The sequence below is a fragment of the Talaromyces rugulosus genome, chromosome I (assembly GCF_013368755.1).
Source record: "Talaromyces rugulosus chromosome I, complete sequence".
In the NCBI taxonomy this organism is placed as follows: domain Eukaryota; kingdom Fungi; phylum Ascomycota; class Eurotiomycetes; order Eurotiales; family Trichocomaceae; genus Talaromyces; species Talaromyces rugulosus.
The window spans coordinates 4,992,744-5,014,164 of NC_049561.1; the positions used below are offsets into that span (position 1 = coordinate 4,992,744).

The window sequence follows — 21,421 nt, forward strand, 5'->3', positions numbered from 1 at the left end:
TGTACATGTAATATCACCCGAAAGGGCTTTCGTAATATTCAAAATTCCATATCCAGAAACCCACAGGCATATCCATCACATAATTCAATCATTGCCCTGGAATTGCAAACTCTCGACGAGGAAACTCCACATACCCTTTACCCTCTACAAAAGTCTGCTGCCAAGGCCCCTGCTCTGGATCCTTGGCCAGGGACAGATACAGCTCAGCATGCGCCGGGCCACTGAGACCTGTATACATTGGTACGCCATCTGCGAGTCGCTGATCGCCCCAGTAAAACCTATGCCAATTGATTTCAAAGTTAGCCATTTTTTTTTTCAATTGATATTGATGTTAGGGGAGGATATTACTTGTATGGCTTCCCCGGGTACGCGATCAGCGCAAGGTATTTGACCAAATGCGCAGCCGCAGTTTTACCCATTCCAAATGGCAAAAAACCCGGACCGACGGTGTCATTGAGCATGTTTCCGGTGAATATGAACGTGGCCCCTTCTGTTCCTAGTCCTCCTTTCTCGGAACTCAGATCTTCGAAACACTGGACTGATTCACGAGCAGAGGCCCAAACGCTGGTGGCGTTGACGTTCATGTCCTCTGAAAATACATTGAGAGGTGTCTCGAACGGGGTTTCGGGCTTGGTGTGATGACTCGCGTAGGCTGTGTACAGTAGGTTAGGCATTAGCCATTTCATTCGAGGAAGAAAGGAGAAAGGGGAAAAGAGAGAGAAAAAAAAAATACCATTGTAGATGACTACACTAGGTATCCCAACCGTCTTCCGAACACTCTCAAACAACCCCCCGATGGTCTCTGGCTTCGCAGCGTCGAATACAAAGTGTGTAAATGTCGAGATGTCTTGGGGTTTTACGGTGCGCGATGCCACGGCGACTTTGTAGCCGGCGCCAGCGAATGCTGTGGCTGTTGCATGGCCGATTCGTGAACCGGCGCCGATGATTAGAGCGGTTGGCATTTTCAATTTTGTTCCTTTGAATAGACTGTAGATAGTGTAGTTGTGACTTGGAGTTATAATAGAATTCCGGACAAGCCACTGCGCTTTTATAGTTGAGCGTCTGGTGAAGATTTCTAATCATACGCCATGAATCAATTGATCCGGACGGACGAAAAGAAGGAAACTCTAGAATAACTATTTGTAATCAACATGAGCAAAGTATTCTCTGATCCTTAACTCTAAAAATGCTTTCTATATGCTGGATCGATCAAGCTGATGTATATCGACTATTCCTATTAAGGAAGGTTTTGCTAGCGCCGTCCACTAGCCCCGGCGGAATGATTGGACAGCGCAGCAGATCTATACAGCCTTCCTTAAACGGCGTGTGTCTCTCTTACCTTGATTTCCAAGTAATCCGTTGATTAATGTAATAGTGTGGTATTGAGAAGGAGATATGCTTAGGATATCGAGTTTGTAATATGTACATAATCTGGTCGAAGCGAGCACCTGACATCATCAGCAGAGCGGAGCCGCTCAACCAAGATAGACTTTAGCCCCCTGAACGGGGTAGTCTGGACTCGATCATTGAGTAGCGTGTAAGCCATCTTCCGGTATGTAGATGACGTGGCGTACATGGCTACCAGAGCCAGTGGAAGGAAAACAGGAAGAGAAATACATCCAATGCTGCCTTTTCTCTGGAACAGAAACGACGAGCAGTCGATAATCTCTTGGCAGTAACCATCGTCCATTTTGGATAGATGTTGATTATTGTCAATGTCCGCCAGGGACATCATTAACCTAGCGGTAGCAAAGTACGCTAGTACGAGGGCTGTCGAGGGGTCTCGATATAAAATTTCGTCGTCGTCAGACTTATACCGAAGAACTTGGTTATGTAGAATTGCCTCTTCATGGTATGTTGTCCAGCTCCTATCGATACTTTCTCTTACCTCGTGAAGGCGGGAAGGAATACTACCCGGGTCGTGATTTTTAGTAGCCACCAGTTTCCCGAGTTTGAACAGCTGGAGAAGTAACAAATCGGCCACCTCCTGTGACTCGTCATACAGACCCATATTTAAATCAATCCAAATGTTAGTTTCGGTCTCGACTGTCAGGTACTCAAGCGGGGATACAATCATTAGAAGCAGCTAGTCCTGAAAATCAGTTTCAGGGATTGATCAAGACCTACAATAGGAAAAGAGAGGATATCAAACCGTCTGGTATTGAACATGCATAGCAACTCGCTCAAACACCTCATCTTGACCAAGTTCAGAGCGGGCCAGAGCGAGCATTTTCCGCGCCGCGGCAAGATGGGCAGCGTAGGCGGCGTAGTTTGTGCAACATATAGTTTCAAAAAGGGAGAATATGACAGACGTGTATAGCACCGCTGGACTTTGTTTTTCTGGGAGATGGGACGACGTGATGGCCTTGGATTGCCGGGACAGAGCATCGCCATACATTCGCCACGCCTCTAGCATTATAGAGCCGTCGTTGGACATGACTCCGTGGTAGGCAGCAGCAAATGCTTCCAAGGCCACATCTAGAGCCGGGCCTCTCGCAGCTAAAGGAATCTCGCTCAGTTGACGCAGCCATGCTGGGCGACTAGGCACGTCGATGGCCGACGTCACGTAGGCATATATCCCTGGCGCAGTAACGGCCCCCAACCACGCTCTTCTCGCCGACGGTTGAGGAACTATACAGGCGATGCTGTTCTTTCTGCTTATGGTGCTGTACCGCGACTTGACATTTTCCGTCTGGTCGATGATGATAGTGCCCTGCACTGGGCCTGAACAGAGGCGATTGGTGACGAGACACTGGCGGCACGAGGGCAGCGCGCCGTCACACCCAATACGTCTCTGGCGACATGCGCGGCATGCCCGGCTTCTGCGCGGCATATTTAGCTGACGAAATACATCGACATAATCTTATTCAACGGGTCAGCAGGGGTAGAGACTGGTGGAGGGAAGCAACACGTGTAGGCGCAACCATCAGCATTGGGCGGCGGGGGCGGGCGGGCGGTTCACCGGACTCCGTCGCCGATATCGTTCGTCCCCGCAGCAAATAATTTGCGTCCTTATTTAATATTGCCTGTTCCTCAGCTTGCACTCGTTTTGGCCCTTTTTCGCTTCGACACAGAGTATTCCTCCGCTGTATACCCTTCATCTACAACTGCTCCTGTGCCAATTGGACTCGCAATTCCTGCGCCGCCTCGTTTTTATTCTCCTCCGTTCCAGCGATTGTGCCCCGCGCCGCGCAGTTTGCGCTTGACCTCGAGACAAGATGGATTTAGTGAACCAGTGAGTCTTTTTGGACATCTAATTGCTACTGAGCAGTGGCTAATAGTTTTATTTCACCAGCCTCGAAGGACGATTACTGTTCGCGATCCCCAAAAGTCAGTTCCCAGTCCATTGACCTGCCGCGGAAGTTTATGAGTCATCGTCTAACATGCGCGAAAAAAAAAATCAACAGAGGGCCGTCTACAACAAGCTGCATTAGATCTTATTTCAGGATGCGATATTCAATTCCGCCGTGAGACTCGTCTCGATATCGCTCTGGTCAAAAACCTGCCCATCGCCCTAATTTTCCTCCCCGCCGCCGACATTCCCACCTTCGTCGGCGAGGGTCGTGTCGACATTGGCATCACGGGCAGAGACCAGGTTGCCGAACATGACGCAAGTCTGCCTGCTGGCGAAGTCTCGGGCGTCACAGAGGTGCTCGACCTCGGGTTTGGCTCGTGCAAGCTGCAGGTCCAGGTTCCTGAAAAGGGAGACATGCTCGAGTCCAAGCAGCTTGTGGGCAAAAACGTCGTGACCAGCTTCACGTCGCTGGCGACATCGTTCTTTTCACAGCTGGAAGGCGTGAGCGATCCATCGCAGTTGAAGACGAAAATCAAGTTTGTCGGAGGCAGTGTCGAGGCGGCTTGCGCTTTGGGCGTGGCTGATGGTATTGTCGATTTGGTCGGTGCGTATATACCAGCTTCGCTCTCGTGGAAAATCTGTTTCTATACAAAACTAATACGAATGAAGAATCCGGCGAGACGATGAGAGCCGCCGGCCTCAAGGCCATCGACACCGTTGTTGAGAGCAACGCCGTCTTGGTCAAATCGAAGAACACAACACACGAGCTCGCAGAGCTCATTACCAGCCGAATCCGCGGTGTTATCGGTACGTCCTATTTGTTTTTAAATGGAAATCGGTTCATTTGCTAACCACAGAAAATTTCTCTTTGCAGTCGCTCAAAAATACGTCCTGTGTCAGTACAATATCAACCGTGAACAGCTCGCTGTGGCCTGTGCCATCACCCCGGGCAAGCGTGCTGCCACCATCACAGCGCTGGAGGAGCCCAACTGGGTTGCTGTCAGTGCAATGGTAGAGAAAAAGAAGATTGCGACAGTGATGGACGAGCTGATCAAGTCGGGCGCGGAGGATGTTCTCGTGCTCAAGATTCAAAACACGCGTACGGAGTAGATTTCTTCCTTTGTGATTTTTTTTTATAAAAAAAAGATACCGGTTTTTTTTTTTTCCAGCTTGAATCGGTTTTATTTTGTTCCACTTTTAATTACTAGATGAATGGGATATTTGGGAATACATATATACATTGGCTTTCACTTCATATGGCACAGATCCATTTGATTAATTGATTACATATCAATTGATAAGTGCAGCTAAACAGACCCAGCAGCCAAAACATATCCCCCATCAACAACAACAGTCTGCCCATTCAAATACTGATTCGTAGCAACAAAAAGAACCGCACTCCCCATATCCTGGTCCGACCCGGGCCGATGCGCAGGCACTTTCTTTTCGTATTGTTCCTTTGGCAAGGAACTCTTTTGCTTCTCGTCGCTCGCGCCCGCGGTCATCTCCGACGGAAAAACTCCCGGGGCGATGCTGTTTATTCTGATCTTAAGGTGCGCGGTATTGTTGATTTCATGCGCCAGCATCTTTGTTAAATGAATGGCCGCGGCTTTGGACGCGTTGTACGCAAAGTGGTGTTGCGAGGCCTTGACAATTCCGGAAATCGAGGAGATGTTGATCACGGTGCTGCTGAATCCGTGTTCTGCTTCTGTACCCCTTTGGAGTAAAGGCAAGAAAGCAGAGGTGAGAAAGTAGAGCTGCGCGACGTTTGTGCGGTATACACTGGTCCACTCGTCAAAGGTGGCAGAGCTGTCGTCGAACAGCGCCTCCTTGAGCCCATGGGCATGTTGCTCGTGTCCCTCGACATCTTGTCGTGATTCGGTCGATATGCCTGCATTGTTAATCAAAATCGAAACGTGTTTCTCTCTGGATTCAACCTCTTTCAAGAGCCGGGCGATGTCTTCCTTTTGCGCAACGTCGGCCGCGAGAGGGACGATTTGACCACCGGAAGAAATGTTTTTGGAATATAACTCGGCGACGCGGTCGAGTTTTTCCTCTGTGCGTCCGACAATGTACACTTTGGCGCCGTTGGTAGCTAGGGCTTGAGTGGCCATTAGACCAATGCCTGAGCCACCGCCTGTTATCAAGGCGACTGTGCGGAATCTTAGTTGCGTGTATGTATATAGCAACTTGTAGCGAAAATACGTACCTTTGCCCTTGACATTGAATAGGTTTTCCAGCTTGAATTTCTCGTTGTTACTGGCTGCTGCCATTCTGGTTTCTTCAGTTATTTTTCCTTTGGCTGTCTTTGGGAGTGTAGAAAATAGGCGCTGATGAGATGCCAGAGGGCTATAGTTTCCGGTCTTATACGGCGTCGAAGCAAGCATGCAACAACAAGAATTTCTACTCGATAATGAGCGCAGCGCGACGAGACTATGACGCGTGGTTATATAAGGAGGAATCATCCTGGTTGGCAATTCGTAGTTCTCGAATGAAAGAGAACATTTAAAAAGGTAGGTCCAACAATAGAAAAAGCTGGTCTGGGACCATGGTTGTGCGGTGTGGAGACGAGATTTTCCTGAATTGGGGCATAGTGATACGTCAGTGCATGGTAATACAATAAATTTACGTGTCTAGTGGGGAATAAAGAATTAATAGTAATAAATGACTTGGACGACGATGATGTGCAGTCGCAGGAGTAAGTAGAGCGGGTAGTATCACTATGACGTTGCCAACCGACAATTACCATATCAGGAAATCTAACTCCACGCTATTTACATGCTATTCAATACCCAATTACATGACCAAACTACAGTCTCTCGCCCTGTTTACTCTGAATCGCCTGCGAAAAAGGTGCGACCTCGACCATCATCTTGCCCGTGTTGGCTCCTGCATACAGATCGACCAGGCCCTGGGGACAAGCCTCCAGGCCGCCCTTGATGATATGATCTTTGCGCTTGATCTTGCCCTCGACTAGCCACTGGCCCAGCTCTTTCAATGCCTCGGGGTACTGTTTGGCGTAGTCGAAAACGATGAAGCCTCTCATCGTGATTCGTTGTCCCTATTAAGTTGTCAGTAACTGTTTTTTGTAGACCCGAGAAGAAGAAAAAACTAACAATCAGCATCATAATACTCCGGGGCCCCTCAGGCTGTGCAGCCGAGTATTGACTGATATGACCGCAAATCGCAAAGCGCGAGAACGGGGCAGCGAGGCTGAGACAAGCATCGAGAATCTCTCCACCGACATTGTCGAAATACACATTGATGTATTCCGGGCACGCGGCCTTGAGCTGCTTGCGCCAGTCCTTGTCCTTGTAGTTGATGGCAGTGTCAAAGCCGAGCTCCTCGGTCAAGAAGCGACACTTGTCCGGCGAACCAGCCAGGCCAACGACTCGCTTCGCACCTTTAATCTTCGCAATCTGACCGGCGACCATACCCGTGGCACCCGCGGCTCCAGAGACGACGACCGTGTCGCCCTTTTGGACCTTTCCAACATCCAAAAGACCGAAATACGCCGTCAATCCGGTCATGCCCAGCACCGACATGGCATCCGTCGGCGTGCAACCCTCTGGAACCACGACTCTCTGCGCCTTGGCCGCTTTGCCACTGAGCAGCGCATACTCCTGCCAACCCGTGCCAGCAACCAGCCACTCGCCAAGCTTGAATTCACTCTTGAGACTGCTTCCAACGCCGACGATCTGCGCAATCGCATTGCTGCGCATCACGTCGCCAAGCTCCACGGGGGCAATGTATGACCGCTTCGCCGTGAGCCATTGGCGCATTGCTGGGTCGAGGGACAGATAGTGTACGCGCACGAGCACCTGATCGGCCGGAATAGGCTCTTCAATCGCGCTTTGCTTGACGGCGAAAGTGCCCCCGGACAGCCGGGGGTCGATGGCCGGCGCCGGCTGTTGGGCGTAGACGATTTGTTTGTTTGAGATGGGCATTTTGTCTGATGGCAAATTTAATATGATCGTTTCAGGTTTTTTTTTTTTAAAAAAAAATTCCAGGCTCGTCCAGCGTATTTAAAGTAGTAGGCTGAGCTTGCGCAATTAATAATCGTGACAGCTAGAAGACATCGAATTAACCTCGTCTCCAGGTCGCACTAGCAGAGATCGCAAGGAAAATACCTCGGCTCCCGGGATGGCCGATATACTAGTACTGCACGCACAGACTGAGAATGATCCATCGAAAGAATATGTAAGAATAATAATGCACAGTTGCAGAGTTGCAGTCCGGGGCTTTTACTGTTTTCAGAGTTTCGAGCGCGATGGAGCGGTGCACAAGTAGCTGAGTCATAATGCTTAGTCATGCGCATAAGGAATTGTGCATGCCCTTTCAACTTTCACTCTCACACTGTTTTGAGAGTTTCACAGTACAGACAGCTGTACTCTCTATCTACTTTTCCCTTGTCGTGTTTATTCTCACTATTTGGCAACATAAAACACAGACTCAATGATGAGACGACAAGCAGACAGGAAGCTGTCTTCATCGTGACGTCAGCTCAGATATCAGAATTGCGGGCCATTTCGATGAATGAACGTGGCTCGTTGCCACGTCCAGTGTATCATTCGCCATGGCGAGATTGACAAGGCGAGATAGAACTTTCTGCGTCGCTTTCCGCCCGATCGAGTATCGATTTTGACCGCGCGTATAGCTGCGTGGCCACAGCGGACAACCTAATCCTTACCGTCGAATCTGAAGAACAAGAGCGTCAAAATGTCAGAAACCATGGGAGAATCCCGAGAGCCCGTGTTTAGCGGACGCAGGCCAAGCAGTTTCAGCAGCACTGACGTCCAAAAGGGAGCCATTACTCGCGATGGTCCCGTCGGAGGAGCTTCAACTGGATCCCCAGCAGCGCCCACAGCAGCTACATCGTCAAACTATCACCGAGAGAGATCACGATACAACGTCTCGACTGGCTCTGGATTTAATCCGCCACCAAAGGAAGGAGATAGCGCTGGTAAGTCCAAAAATGGCTCTAATGAGCAATATCCAACGACTTCAGTTGGGATAGCGCCTGATAGACTACGTACCGATACTTCAGGAACAACACCGGGTCCAGGTGCAAATGCGGCGAATGATAGTAGCGGTGAGACTGGGATAAAGGGAACGCTCGCCGGGATTTACGTTAGTTGACGCTTTATATTGAATAAGGCCATACTAACAAAAGTAGGGCGCTGGCGAATCCTTCCGAGGCACTGTCAACGCGGCGATTGACAGCGCTTTCAACGACCAAAAGGGCGTCTCCAAGAACCAGGCGATTGCTCGCGAGGGAGAGTGGGAGTTCAAAACTGGGCAGTTTTCCAAATCGACAAAGGAGCGGGAACGATTTGGTCGTAGCCGTTGAGGTGAAATGAATTCAAATCTTGTTTTTGGCTAATCTCTTTTGAAAAGAACAGTAGTAGTAAAGCGTGCTTCGAGCTCTTTTCCCTCATCTCCATCAAGTCCCCCGTAATTAGCAAAAAAGCAAAGGGGAAAAGACTACATAGCAACCCCATGAAGTTTCACGAGCACAACTTCCTTCCCCTCTCTAACCTCCACGTCAATCTCAATGCCACACTCTGCCAATACCGCCTTCGACCCTTCCATCTTGGCGAGTTCGGGCCGGCTTTTCAAAGAATGTATGATTTGATCCATGCCTGCGTTTTCTAACCGGCCGTTGAGCAAGATCCTGAGTGCGGTGGTGGTTTCGGCGTAATCATCACTGAACTGTTTGGCGTCGGTTTGCTTGAGGTGTTGAAAGACGGGGTTTTCGGTGTCGATAGTGCGCAGGGGCTCAGGTGGGAGCTCAGACGAGGCTTTGCGTTTGAGATTGTTCTGGGTTGGTTAGCGTCAGCTGTTGGGGAAAACATGAAGTCTGGGGGGATTCACTGGAGGAGGAGATGGGTCCATTGCTCTGCTTGTTTATTTTGCTGTTTGTAGTGTGATGTAAGGTGTCTGGTGATAGTGATTTAGCCTGAGACAGTGAAACTGAACAGTGACAAATTCTTGTAGCATGAGTAAGTGTTCTTGAGAAGGGACAGAGTATTGGGACCTAACATTGAATAATTGAGGCGGCGTCAGGACCGCTTCCCGTTTAGGAAATCTTTCAATGCCGGTTTATGGGCGAACTTTCCTGCAAGGTTTTACAATATTGCAAAAAGTTTACACGTATCCTACTATTGCAATATATACAAAGTTCTAAGCATAATAACAAGTAACATTACAAAATATAAACAGTTATAAACCACTTATAAATTGCAAACCGCTTTCAATGTACAGAAATCCAATACATTATAGAAAATTAGTACTTTTCTATTTCTTGATATATTCCAAATCAAATTGCAATTTCTAATTATAAGTTAAGAAGCGACAACCTAGTTAATAACTACCAGGCCGCTCGACAATGCCAGGACTTTTCGCTCCTGCAACAACTGGTAGGTATGGTTGTCACCGGCTGGATGTGTCCTGCACTTCATATGAGTCAACAGACAAGCCAGTGGACACGAATACGTGCAGGCTGCCCTCGTAAAATACTAATCTTTTTTCTTATCCTGACAAGCATCAACTGAAACCACATTCAACAGTATTCCAAGATTCCACAATGTGTGAGCTTCACTGCAAGCGCTATAACGGTGAGGGTGGTTGTCGTCACGATCCCTATTACTGGATCAAACAATGCACAGAGGCCAGAAAGCACCCAAATCCCTTTGCTTATTGCATGCCTGAATCGAGAGATTTGCGTGATCTTCCTAGGCGGGTCTTCGAGGGATTCGACGACCTGCCTGGGCTGTGTGCTGACTGCACGGTGCGGGTGCGCGGAGGTATGAGTATCGATGAGAGCAAGAGTCATAGGTCCGGCAGCGATCTTGGGGGTCTAGGCATGTATACCATAAGAACCACGGTATGTAGAAATTTCAAATGTTAACTGTGGTGGTATAAATGCTACATAGTAACGTTTACTTTTTTTTTTTTTGGCAGCCAAGTTACCCCGACTGAAAAAGGAGCCAGTAGCCTGGATTATCACGAATTCTGAGCGTACAAATCGACCCGACTCGTTTTGTGAGGGATTCAGTGTGGCGGTTACTTCAGATTGGTTCAGTCAAGCAAGTCTACAGCCTATTCAATTCTCTATAGATCAGGAAAGATTTCCCCAGACCATGGTTACTCTATAATGTAGTACCAGTATGTAGCCAGTACAGTGACGTCATTGTAGCAAAGGGCCGAGAGGAAGAGCAGGAAGGAAAGTATACAGGTAGAGCAGTTTATAAAGATAGAATAAGAGACTGAGAAATCCCTTGTCGGCTGTTACCAAATGTTTTTGACAAGCATCACCAAGCACATCGAATATATTTATAGGCCAGTCAAAACCGAGCGCCACATTGAACTGGCCAGTGCACTGCAGTTCAACGATGATTGGCTTGACCGACTGCAATCCGGATTGCTGGGTCATCGCCAAGGAATAACAGCATTATTGCACACGAAGCTGATTAGTTCATGCCCTGTTTACATCTGTAGTCAATGCTTGGCCGCGGCGGTCAAACACGGACCTGGGAAATAAACTGACAGACTAAACAAAAACAACAATAAATCTCACCACCGGATGCAGACAAAAGTTAGAAAAAAAAAATAAAAAATAAAAAATAAAAGTCCCACTTCCTTCGCCCGGCACAGCCCGGAACGGGGGCCCAAAGGCTGGCGATGCATTGACGTATAGGATCACGCCCAGCTCGTTTGTTGTGTAAGCAGCGCTTTTCTCCCTTCTTCCTCTCTCGAACCTTCTTTCTCTCTTCCATCATCAATGCATTATTAGCGACATATTCTTTGCATCGGATATCCCGCAGAATCACTACAGTATTAATACAATCAACCGCGTTGTCTGGGCGTGCTCTATCTGTCCTTGTAATGGGGACCTATCTTATCGTCTCCCCCCGCAACAACTTCAAGCTTGCAGGCAAAATTGCGCGCGCGTCGCAACTTTGCGACAGGAGCAATTGTATCGCTGCACCAAATTCGCCGTAAGAAGAAATAATCTTGGCGATTTTGGATAAACGAAACCACCATGGAGAGCGCTCCAGTCCAGGTCGAAGGCGTCGCACCCACTGGCTTCACAACGACGACGACGAAAACGCACCAGCGTGCTCAGTACAGCAGTAATCTGGCGCCATCGCCTATTCCTGAGCAGCAAAAGTCCCCCCCTGACAGCGACGAGTCGCCCAGTTACGATGAGGACGAGGACGAGGACGAGGACGATGATGATGCGAGCCCGCAGCAGGTGCCAGACGCCGAGGTCGACCAAGCCGAAGATGTCCTGGGAGTCAGTATCGGGCGCGAGCAGAGTCGCATGAAGGCGCGCCAGACGCCTGCAGAGGAAAAATCGCGAGCCATTGAGAGCTCGGGAGGCTATTTTAACGTCGTGCCCGGAATCGCCGAGGGCGACTATCTGGCCCAGATGACAGAGGAGCCCGCAGAAACAACTCCTCCTGCAGTGGTAGATACGACCAACAAGGACACCCGGCTTTCGTTTACCAGGTCGATACTCAAGTCCAGCCTGCCCGGGCGAACCCGCGCGTCGTCGGGCGACTCGATCTACAACCTCAACTTCCGAAAGTTCTTCCCTGATCTCAGCTCCCTGACCAAGCGACCCAGCTCGTCGTCAATGAAAGCCAAGTCGATGGATATTGCGCGTGCTCGTTCCGCCAGTAGTCCGTTATCCGGGACTGAAAGGGAAAACAACGCCGTTGATAGATTGCCGAGTTTGGCCAACAGAAACGATTCGAGCGAGGAGATTCTTGCTGCCCTGCGGCCGCTTCAGAACGCTACTACTCACTCGTACCAGAGGCTGCCTGCGCAGAAGAAGCGGCCACCGCTTAGTGTGCGACCATCGGTGTCCGATGAGAGTTTGTACGTGCGGAACTTGTCCAGAACGTCGACGCTGGAACATCGACCGCACTACGAGAATGTCCATTCGATGGTAAACAGTCGCTACAAGGCAATCAAGGACAGCCTGCAAGATTCCGGCAGCAGGCTTCTCAGCATGCCTAATTTCAATCTTCCGGACTTTCGGTCTGAGTGGCATCCTGGCCGATTTCTCGCTGATTACCAGCGCAAAGACTCTAGTCAACCCAACCTCACCACACAGACGACTACTCGAACCAGCCCCAAACTGCCGACGAGGCAGAACTCTCCTTATCCCATTCTCGACCAGGCAGCGTCAAGCATGACCGGCGATGTCGTGATCATGGGTGGTTACCGAGGCTCCGTGCTTCGATCTGCAAAGCCCCCGAACCGCCAACTCTGGGTGCCCATGAAAGTGGGCTTGAACATTCGCAAGGTGGACCTTGAAGTTGGTCTATCTCCAGAAGACGAAGAACGAATGGAGGAGACTATCATTGCGTCCGAGGTACTATCCCATATTGGACCTGTCGACATCTGCCGGCGATTGATTCAACGCCTGCGCAAGTTTGAGAAACGTCGACAGGGCGATCTCCGCGTCTGGGATTATGGCTATGACTGGCGGCTGAGTCCTCATCTCCTGTCGAAACGACTGATCAAGTACCTCGAAGCCCTGCCGTGCAACTCACCGGACTTGCCACCAGAGAAGCGAGGTGCCTACGTGATCGCCCATAGTCTTGGAGGGCTCATCACTCGACACGCGGCCAACCAACGGCCAGAACTCTTTGCCGGTGTTCTTTTCGCGGGGACACCACAGCACTGCGTCAACATTTTGGGTCCCCTGCGAAATGGAGACGAAGTCCTCCTCAGTTCCAAGGTGCTCACCGCTCAGGTCAATTTCACCATCCGAACTAGTTTCGCCTTGCTTCCGGATGACGGTAGATGCTTTATCAACAAAACCAGCAAAGAGGACTACCTCGTGGACTTTTTCGACGTCAACAGCTGGGTCAAACACGCCTTGTCCCCCTGTATCCGACAGCCATCCCCCGCGACCGGAAATGAATCGAAAAAGGGATTGATGGACAACCTACCAAACTCATTCCAAACCTTCCCCAAGATCGGACTGAGCAAGAGACTATCCGTGAAACTGACCGGAAAGACGACAAAGGAGCCCTCCTCACCTCCATCAGCAAGAGAAAAGGAACAAGTCGAGACCGTCCCCGGCCCTCTCAACGAGACCGACATCGCAGCAGCACCGTCTTCATCCACAGCAGCTACACTAGGTGGCGCCATCGGCCCTCACACCACCAAACGCGGCGCCGCCACCGCCGCCCTCGACGCCTCTGCAACCACATGCACAATCCCACTACAAGATGCACTCAAATACCTCGACCGAACCCTAAAAGAAACCCGCCAATTCCGACAAGAACTCGCCTTCAACGAGTCTCATCAGTCTGCAAACCGCTACCCGCCATTCTCAGTACTCTACTCCAAAGCCCTGCCCACCGTGTACGGCGCCCGCGTACACTCGCGCAAACAGATGGGCCAGGTTGATGCATACGACGATCTGGCATTTGCGGCAGGTGACGGTGTCTGTCTCGCATCTGCGGCGATGCTACCAACGGGCTATCGGACCATTAAGCATGGGCTCGTGAAGACTGATCGCGGGCATGTCGGGTTGTTGGGGGATTTGGAAGCCGTTGGGCAGTGTTTGATGGCGCTGGTCAGGGGACGAGAAGCTGGTGTTGGTATCAGTGGGGTGGGAGTGAGTGAATGAATGAAATGAATTAAGGTTGTACGTATTTTCTTTGGGCTTGCGGGAGATGATACCCTGTAGATACTGGATACCGCCGTCTGGCGTATATGAAAGATGGCTATGAAGTAGATGATTACTAGAATTCATGATTATACCTAAACTTCAAATGATACACACCGAAATACATGGAGTAAGTGAATGAAGGGAATCAATCACCATGCAAGATCAACCTGAATCGCTCGCACTGTTCGAATCCTCCCCTTTAGGAAGAATTCCATATTTCCAGCGCCAATCTGCCTAATCTCATTCCCATTTTTGAGAAGCCACGTATCTGGGCCGAACTTGCGTGCTACCGTTTTGCTCGGCCAGGACGTGAATGTGGTCGTTGCCTCTTTCGGCTCGTTGATATTTCGGTCATTTATCGACTCGTGTATCCACTCGTTTGTATATCCGATTTGGTCATTACCATTGGTGTATTCTAGTGGTGTTCGAACCGTTTTCCCGAAAAATAATGCTTCCATGTATTGCGTCAGCCCCCAGTGGTCTTCCTGGCCAACACTCGTTGCCCAAGGAACATGGGCGTCTTGTACTGCTGGCGCGGGCGTATCGAAAAGATAGTCCAGGTTGAATTCCAGCTGGTTGTCTTTAGTGCAATTCTGGATCATCCAAGCCAAAGTGATGTCTGACAGCCGCGGATCCTCCTCGCCGCCGCCGATATCTCCATGGGCACCGGAAAACCATACTTGTAGAAGCTCTTGATCGGGAACTTTGACAGGGGAATGCCAAAGGGTGGGAGTGAATGCCGCCCGTTCCTCGTCCAGGGACAGTGCCTGAAACGCATACCGAACGTCGCGGGACAAAATCGTGTTGGGAAGTTCGAATTTCTCGCCAAACAGACTGGACGTCAGATGAAAGTCATGGAACCCAACAGTGTCGAAGACGCCGATGACTTGGATTGTGAACCGAGGCAGAGGCGGACGGAACCCCAATTGCTCTCGTACCTTCGGGTCGTAGCTGAGTTTCTTATTTTTATAATAGTCATTATAGACAGTGCTGAAATTATCCATGCCCCGGTTGGTCAACAGTCCCATGTCAGCCACCAGTCCAGCCACTGCACGGGCGGTATACGCCCCTCTGGAAAAGCCAAAGAAATAGATCTGGTCGCCCTCGTCGAAATTCTCCGCTAGAAATGCGTATGCTGCTCGAACATTGGCGCTGAGACCAGCTCCGGACAGGCCTACATCATGTTAGACATCAAAGGTTGCACCGGACGAAAATAAAACGACCACGGACCTCCAATGTACCGATCCAAAACACCAGTGCCAACACCTTTTTGGTAGTAGGTTATCTGAGGAATCTGTGTCGGTATCCCATCAACGTCTATCTCAGCATATCCTTTGACCGCACGACAGATACGCGTGATATTAGTTGGTGGAGAATTGATTTCAGACGACGTGCCGTCTTCCCAGGTTCCTAGCCCCAGATCAGATATATTCCATACTCTCGCTTGCCGTGGAGAACGCACCGTCGCAACATATAATGAGGCGCTTGTGGCGGGATCGTCGACGCTCAGCAAGGGCCTCCATATCGACAGGTGAAGATTCCAAAGCGCAAGTTTGTATTATGCCATCAGTATAGAGAATACCGAGTCGCGTGTCTCAACTAGTGAGATGCTTAGAGATCAGCCCGATGAACATGTGGTGGCCCTTTTAACTATTTTAAAATAGCGATCAAAGAACTCTTAAGAGAAGCACGGATTATTGGCGATCTAGCGGTGTCATTCTCCAGACGGACTAATAAAGCGAGGCTGAGCTGAAAGCATCCTGCCTGAGACTCTCGGCGCCTAGACATCGTGACACGTAGTTGCCCAATTAGCAACAGGAAAAAAGACACGGTCGACGAAGAACTGGAATAGAGCAATTCTTAGCGTGATCGGGCTGGCCCTCCGCAGTTCAGCAGTTCGCCCCGACGACAATGCTCGCACGCTCGCTCGGACTTATAACTAGCCCAATATGTGTGACTCGTTGCATTAGTCCGAATGTCGGCCTGACAATAATGACTTGGCTAGTACCTCATGGCATTCTTGGCTGGGATCTTTTCGCGATGGCATTGCATTTGCTTTTTGCGGGGTGTTCTGCACAGTACGTGCGTTTGTTGGTCAAATTAGCAGTCGCTTTATATTGCTCTCTCGTCATGCGGACAAGTGGTGCGTGTGCCTGACCCCGGTTAGATCAGGACCAGCTGGCCAGTGAGGAGACTGGCACTGCTGCAGCCACATCATGGCGAAATAGCTGTAGAATGGTTCCATATCAAATGTTGCATGGAGATGGTGAACTGTAAGCTCGAGTGTTCGCGAGTCATGGCCGCGACGGCAGGCGCGCTCCTTCCCTCCCCGGACGCGGGGCCTCTTCGCGTGTGATATAACGTCCACTCTCAACTACCTCTTCACTCTTGACAACTGCGCGTCTTTATTATATCAAACAAACCCAGTTCATTATTACATATCCTATTTACATCGACTCTCATGTCCAGCAGCTTCCGAGTGTTGCTAATCCCACCGAGTCATTCTTCCAGCAGCAAACTAAAGGCAGGAAATGTCGTCGCTTTCGTACACTGCTCATTAATCCGACAGGCATATTGTTCGAGTGAAAGCTGTGAGCCCCGCGGCATCTTCTCATTTTCGACATCAACGGCTATGGAGAGCTGTTCAAAAACCTGCGCCAACGTCTCACTGTCTGTGAGACCTTCGCGACGAGGAGACCCCTTTAGCAGCGCGAGAGCTTCACAACGCAAATCCCTATCGCGGCACTTGAACAGGACTCCGCACAGCTGAGGTAATATACCCGTGGAGAACGAGAAGCTACGTTGAGCATGGCTTCGATTGCCGGCATGCTCATCCGTGGGATTCTTGAGAATCGACTTGATTATCGAAAAAATCTCTCTGAGATCAGGGTCAAAGTCCCGACATAACGCAAACTCAGAGCCGGCCTCTAAACCACCATGCAAAACGACTGAAAGGGAGCGGTATTGCAGCTCGGTGTGAGCAATATGGTGTTGATCTGCGGCTGTCCTCCGGAAAGATTCCCGTTCCATACTCCGATCAAATGCTGATTTCCAACTTGTCATTTGACGGTCGAGCATAGCCTTCTTTTCAACAACCAATGGCGGGAGATGATCCACAGGCACGTTCTTGACGTCTCTATTGCACGTTAAGAAATGAACGACTCGGCCATGTAGTATTTCAAGAGCCATTTGAGCCCCACTGGGACTATGGAATTGTTCGGGAATCCAGGATGTGCCTTGTGTGATGCGATCATCTGCAACCGAAGACAAGAAGGGAGGTCGGCTTGGGTCACGGAACGTGGCTTGTGTGTCCATCCAGGCATATACGTGAAGCAAATATTTAAAGTCATCGGTTTCTGAAACAGCATGAACAGCCATTGATTTCCCGCTCTCCACCATAAACTGATGTATTGTTGCCAGTCCAGCTTGCAGGTGTAGCTGTGCATCGTCAAATTTGCCCATTGCACAGGCAGCACAGTACAGAACAGCACAGCACAAGAGTACGGTTTTCTGGCTTGGACGCCCGCTTAAGCCAATGTATCGCCCGAGTTGGTTGATCGCTTTATTGTACTGCCAAAGAGAGGTTAGCTGATCAGTCTCCGCCGTGCTTCCTCCCAGGACGAAATCCTGATGAGTAGACCCAAGTGCCACCAAAGCTTGCCAAAGTACTGGCTCTTCTTGGCTTTGCTGTAGCACAATAGTATTCCAAAACCTCGTCGTGTGGACACCGGACAGTTCAGCCGATGCAACGACCTGGTAATAGTGCAGCATTTGGCGATCGGTCCAGTTCCCGCGAGTCTTTGTTGGGTTTCGGTATATTGTTAAGGGAGCGGCACTCGAAGTCCCATGTTTAGAACCAGACCCCATAAACAAAGAAATCTCCCTGCCGTTTCTCTCCAGCTTCTCGCATATCCTGGTCTCATCGCCCGTCGAACTGGAAGAGGAGTCGGATTCCCGGGCGCGCCGTTTCCGACGATGGCGGCCTCCCTGGGACTGCAACGATGCAATGCTCTCGTCGCGAAAGCGTGTGTCGAGCGGGTCTCGATATCCTGGGCATGGCTGGCCTAGTTTTATACATCGATTGCACTGGGGACGTACGAGGTCGCACTGCGATCAGAATCAAATGATGTTAGCGCTCTGTTCAGTTTACCGACGTCTGAAATGAGATCCAACCCACCTTGACTCGTCGTCGCCGGCATGCGTGACAATCACGGCTGGGTCGTCCAACGTTCGGCATCTTGAAGACCACTTTTGCACTGTTGATCAGAAGCGAAGCATAGTATTATTGCTATGATTTTGCGCAGTACGCAGAGTGCGAAATAGTTGTGAACGGCTGAAGGCAGCTTGATCAATCAATACGATCGCGTCATGGGAGGCACTAGTTAATCGACGGCACATCTTAAGCGGCTCGGCACGCCCCAGTTTCGGCGGGGGCTGGCGCGCCGCGCACCGTGTCAACAGATTAGGAGGTGATCCTCTGCTCTTGTCCCTATTTAAACTATTCATAGTTCGCAACTAGCGACGGAATAATCACCTTATTCAACTCTACTCCGTACGGCCGAGTCTTGAAGCTTGGTTAATATGACATGGACCATGGACTATTGGAATTCGCTTCAAGAAGCATTGCTATATGGCGCCGGAGCCAAATGGCTGACGGCCCGAGATGGTCCGTACGTATAGCCTATACTCCCTAGACCCTAACTAGATATCATCGAATCTATTTTTATCTTCGTCATAACATCTAGATTATTCCAGGGCCAGCGTGTTGACGGCTGCGACTAAGCCGACCACAACTCATCCCAAGACACGGAGAAAAGTATGGCCAGACAGACACATCATTCTTGTGCGTGGAAATGCGGGGTTTGTGGCTTTTTGGGCTTGTCCAATGTGCCACACGATTTGGTGATCGCCAGTATTTAGACAGCCCGCTTTCACCCCGCTCTTGTCCATTCAACCACATATCCCGCAAAGCTCAGTTGACAAAAAATCTACGAAAAGAAAATGGCTGCCAAAGTTGACACACTACCACTCCTCTCCCAAAACCGCATTGAGTCCGGCTCCGTCAATATCCCCGTTGCTGAGCTCCCCCGCACTTGTGCTCTATCTGAGAACTCGGTTCCGGCCGACATCGCAGCTAGGCTCATCAACGATCTAAACAAAGCCCTGGCAGCAAAGGACCATTACGCAGTGTCGCAGCTGTTTGTGGAAAATGGCTATTGGCGTGATCACCTCGGGCTGTCCTGGGAATATCGCACATTTAATAGCCCACAGAAAATTTCGGATTTCCTAGCGACAGGTATCCGATTGTCGCACGTCGAGGTTGATAGTTCTACCGCGTTTCGAGCCCCGCATTTTGGTCCCATTGATGGTGTTGGGGAAGCAAAGGGACTCGAGTTTTTTATCAAATTCACAAATGACGTGGGATCTGGACAGGGTGTGGCCCGGGTGGCCGAGGAGTCGAGCGGGCAATGGAAGTTCTTTACGCTGTATACATATTTGACTGAGCTGAATGGTTATGCTGAAAATACTCGACATCGAAGATCACAGGGAGTGGAACATGGTGGCGACCCAAATCGTAAGAACTGGAAGGAGAGAAGAGCAGCCGAGAACGTTTTCGAGGAAAAGGAACCACAGGTATTCATCATTGGTACGTACCTTACGTCGAGCTACTTTGCCGGACTAACGGTGGATATGCAGGTGCCGGCCAGGGTGGTTTAGCTATGGCTGCTCGTTTGAAGATGCTCGGGGTAGAAACCCTAGTCATCGACAGAGAAGACCGGATCGGCGACAATTGGCGACGGAGATACCACCAGCTTGTGCTGCACGACCCTGTTTGGATTGATCACTTGCCCTATCTGCCGTTTCCCCCGAATTGGCCGATTTTCACTCCCAAGGATAAGCTAGCGGACTTTTTTGAATCATATGCGTCGTTGCTGGAACTGAACGTCTGGACAAAGACAAACTTGATTTCTTCCTCCTGGGACGACAAAGCTGGCCAATGGACGGTAACGGTGGAGAGACAATACGATGACGGGAGCAAGAAAACTCACACATATCATCCTCGACATGTCATTCTTGCTACCGGACATTCTGGCAAGAAGAATTTCCCTACTATCAAAGGAGTGGAGACCTTTAAAGGCGATCGGCTATGCCATAGCTCTGAATTCCCCGGAGCCGACCCCAAATCCAAGGGCAAGAAAGCCGTCGTGATCGGCTGTTGTAACTCTGGCCACGACATCGCGCAGGACTTTTATGAAAAAGGATATGACGTTACAATAGTGCAAAGAAGCTCCACGCTTGTCATTTCCTCCAAAGCAGTTTTGGAAGTCGGCACAAAAGGTCTCTACGATGAGGATGCACCACCAACCGAGGATGCCGATCTTTATTTCTTTAGCTTTCCATCCGAGCTATTCAAGAGACTTCAAATAAATGCAACAAAGGCTGAGAACCAAGTAGACGCAAAGACGTTGGAAGGTCTCGCAAAAGCTGGCTTCAAGGTCGACATGGGCCCTAATGACGCGGGCTTATTTATAAAATACTTCCAACGCGGCGGTGGTTACTACATCGACGTTGGCGCGAGTCAACTGATCATAGAGGGCAAAATCAAGGTTAAACAGGGCCAAGAAATTACACAGATTGTCCCGGACGGTCTCGAGTTTGCGGATGGGTCGAAGCTCGAGGCAGCCGAGATCGTCTTTGCTACGGGATACCAGAACATGCATACCGAAGCAAGAGCCATACTCGGCGATTCGCTGGCAGATCGTGTCGGTGGTGTCTGGGGGTTTGATCAAGAGGGTGAACTGAGGTCTATGTGGAGGCCAACTGGGCACCCAGGTTTCTGGTACATGGGCGGCAATTTACTGTTGTGCAGGCACTATTCCAGGCTCCTGGCCCTGCAGATCAAGGCCGCAATAGAGGGCATAAAGGGGAAATCTACTTAAGGTAGCATGTTGATGTGGCAAAATTGTTCGGGGAAAGTCAGGAGCATGGATCTAGTGATTTTCTTTATTTTACCGCCTTTAAGGCTCCTCACGTTCCTATTTCCAATTCACAGAATGAATGGTTGAATCTTGTTATCCAAAAATGAGGAGGAGGTGGGGAAGGCATAAACGAATAGCCGATGCCTGCGTCAAATAGGCATATTCCAGGGTCCGGAAGCTAGCTACGGCGAAGTCTATATCCGTGGAGAAGCCCTAGTCTACTTCCCCACAATCTGAAAGCACGAAACTGGGGTTGTTATTGTAGAATCACAGAATCCTCTGACGATCTTTACTCATCAGAAGGAGGGGTAGAAAGAATAGAGAGGGAAGAAAAGACGGAGAAGATGCCGTAGTGCTAAGTATAAAGGGAGATAGTATGTCCATAGAATTGTTCACCTGCTCTTGTAATTGAGACAACAACGACAGTTCCCAATCTCCTTAAGAAAGAAC

At 49.9% G+C, this 21,421-nt stretch overlaps 10 protein-coding genes across 10 annotated transcripts; 4 read left to right on the forward strand and 6 right to left on the reverse strand.

The window, feature by feature from the left end:
* Positions 1-88: 88 nt before the first annotated feature.
* TRUGW13939_01704 (uncharacterized protein) lies at positions 89-962 on the reverse strand (the record flags this gene model as incomplete). Its single annotated transcript, XM_035484902.1, has 3 exons — positions 89-278; positions 349-652; positions 734-962. 3 exons carry the CDS (start codon positions 960-962, stop codon positions 89-91), a joined length of 723 nt encoding a protein of 240 aa, XP_035340795.1.
* Positions 963-1,399: 437 nt separating this feature from the next.
* On the reverse strand, positions 1,400-2,833 carry TRUGW13939_01705 (uncharacterized protein; the record flags this gene model as incomplete). The annotated part of the gene is made up of 2 exons (XM_035484903.1): positions 1,400-2,086; positions 2,153-2,833. The coding sequence occupies 2 exons, from the start codon at positions 2,831-2,833 to the stop codon at positions 1,400-1,402; spliced, it is 1,368 nt and encodes a 455-aa protein (XP_035340796.1).
* A 385-nt stretch (positions 2,834-3,218) lies between these two features.
* TRUGW13939_01706 (uncharacterized protein) lies at positions 3,219-4,405 on the forward strand (the record flags this gene model as incomplete). Its single annotated transcript, XM_035484904.1, has 5 exons — positions 3,219-3,235; positions 3,296-3,330; positions 3,408-3,899; positions 3,965-4,102; positions 4,170-4,405. The coding sequence occupies 5 exons, from the start codon at positions 3,219-3,221 to the stop codon at positions 4,403-4,405; spliced, it is 918 nt and encodes a 305-aa protein (XP_035340797.1).
* Positions 4,406-4,602: 197 nt separating this feature from the next.
* TRUGW13939_01707 (uncharacterized protein) lies at positions 4,603-5,568 on the reverse strand (the record flags this gene model as incomplete). Its single annotated transcript, XM_035484905.1, has 2 exons — positions 4,603-5,447; positions 5,505-5,568. The coding sequence occupies 2 exons, from the start codon at positions 5,566-5,568 to the stop codon at positions 4,603-4,605; spliced, it is 909 nt and encodes a 302-aa protein (XP_035340798.1).
* Positions 5,569-6,104: 536 nt separating this feature from the next.
* Positions 6,105-7,242, reverse strand: TRUGW13939_01708 (uncharacterized protein; the record flags this gene model as incomplete). Its single annotated transcript, XM_035484906.1, has 2 exons — positions 6,105-6,356; positions 6,412-7,242. 2 exons carry the CDS (start codon positions 7,240-7,242, stop codon positions 6,105-6,107), a joined length of 1,083 nt encoding a protein of 360 aa, XP_035340799.1.
* Positions 7,243-8,014: 772 nt separating this feature from the next.
* On the forward strand, positions 8,015-8,645 carry TRUGW13939_01709 (uncharacterized protein; the record flags this gene model as incomplete). Its single annotated transcript, XM_035484907.1, has 2 exons — positions 8,015-8,425; positions 8,472-8,645. The coding sequence occupies 2 exons, from the start codon at positions 8,015-8,017 to the stop codon at positions 8,643-8,645; spliced, it is 585 nt and encodes a 194-aa protein (XP_035340800.1).
* Positions 8,646-8,779: 134 nt separating this feature from the next.
* TRUGW13939_01710 (uncharacterized protein) lies at positions 8,780-9,190 on the reverse strand (the record flags this gene model as incomplete). The annotated part of the gene is made up of 2 exons (XM_035484908.1): positions 8,780-9,115; positions 9,170-9,190. The coding sequence occupies 2 exons, from the start codon at positions 9,188-9,190 to the stop codon at positions 8,780-8,782; spliced, it is 357 nt and encodes a 118-aa protein (XP_035340801.1).
* Positions 9,191-11,339: 2,149 nt separating this feature from the next.
* TRUGW13939_01711 (uncharacterized protein) lies at positions 11,340-13,949 on the forward strand (the record flags this gene model as incomplete). Its single annotated transcript, XM_035484909.1, has 1 exon — positions 11,340-13,949. The coding sequence occupies one exon, from the start codon at positions 11,340-11,342 to the stop codon at positions 13,947-13,949; it is 2,610 nt and encodes an 869-aa protein (XP_035340802.1).
* A 191-nt stretch (positions 13,950-14,140) lies between these two features.
* On the reverse strand, positions 14,141-18,228 carry TRUGW13939_01712 (uncharacterized protein; the record flags this gene model as incomplete). Its single annotated transcript, XM_035484910.1, has 5 exons — positions 14,141-15,165; positions 15,222-15,401; positions 15,454-15,585; positions 16,511-18,098; positions 18,169-18,228. The coding sequence occupies 5 exons, from the start codon at positions 18,226-18,228 to the stop codon at positions 14,141-14,143; spliced, it is 2,985 nt and encodes a 994-aa protein (XP_035340803.1).
* A 764-nt stretch (positions 18,229-18,992) lies between these two features.
* TRUGW13939_01713 (uncharacterized protein) lies at positions 18,993-20,932 on the forward strand (the record flags this gene model as incomplete). The annotated part of the gene is made up of 2 exons (XM_035484911.1): positions 18,993-19,638; positions 19,689-20,932. 2 exons carry the CDS (start codon positions 18,993-18,995, stop codon positions 20,930-20,932), a joined length of 1,890 nt encoding a protein of 629 aa, XP_035340804.1.
* Between the last annotated feature and the right edge of the window lie 489 nt (positions 20,933-21,421).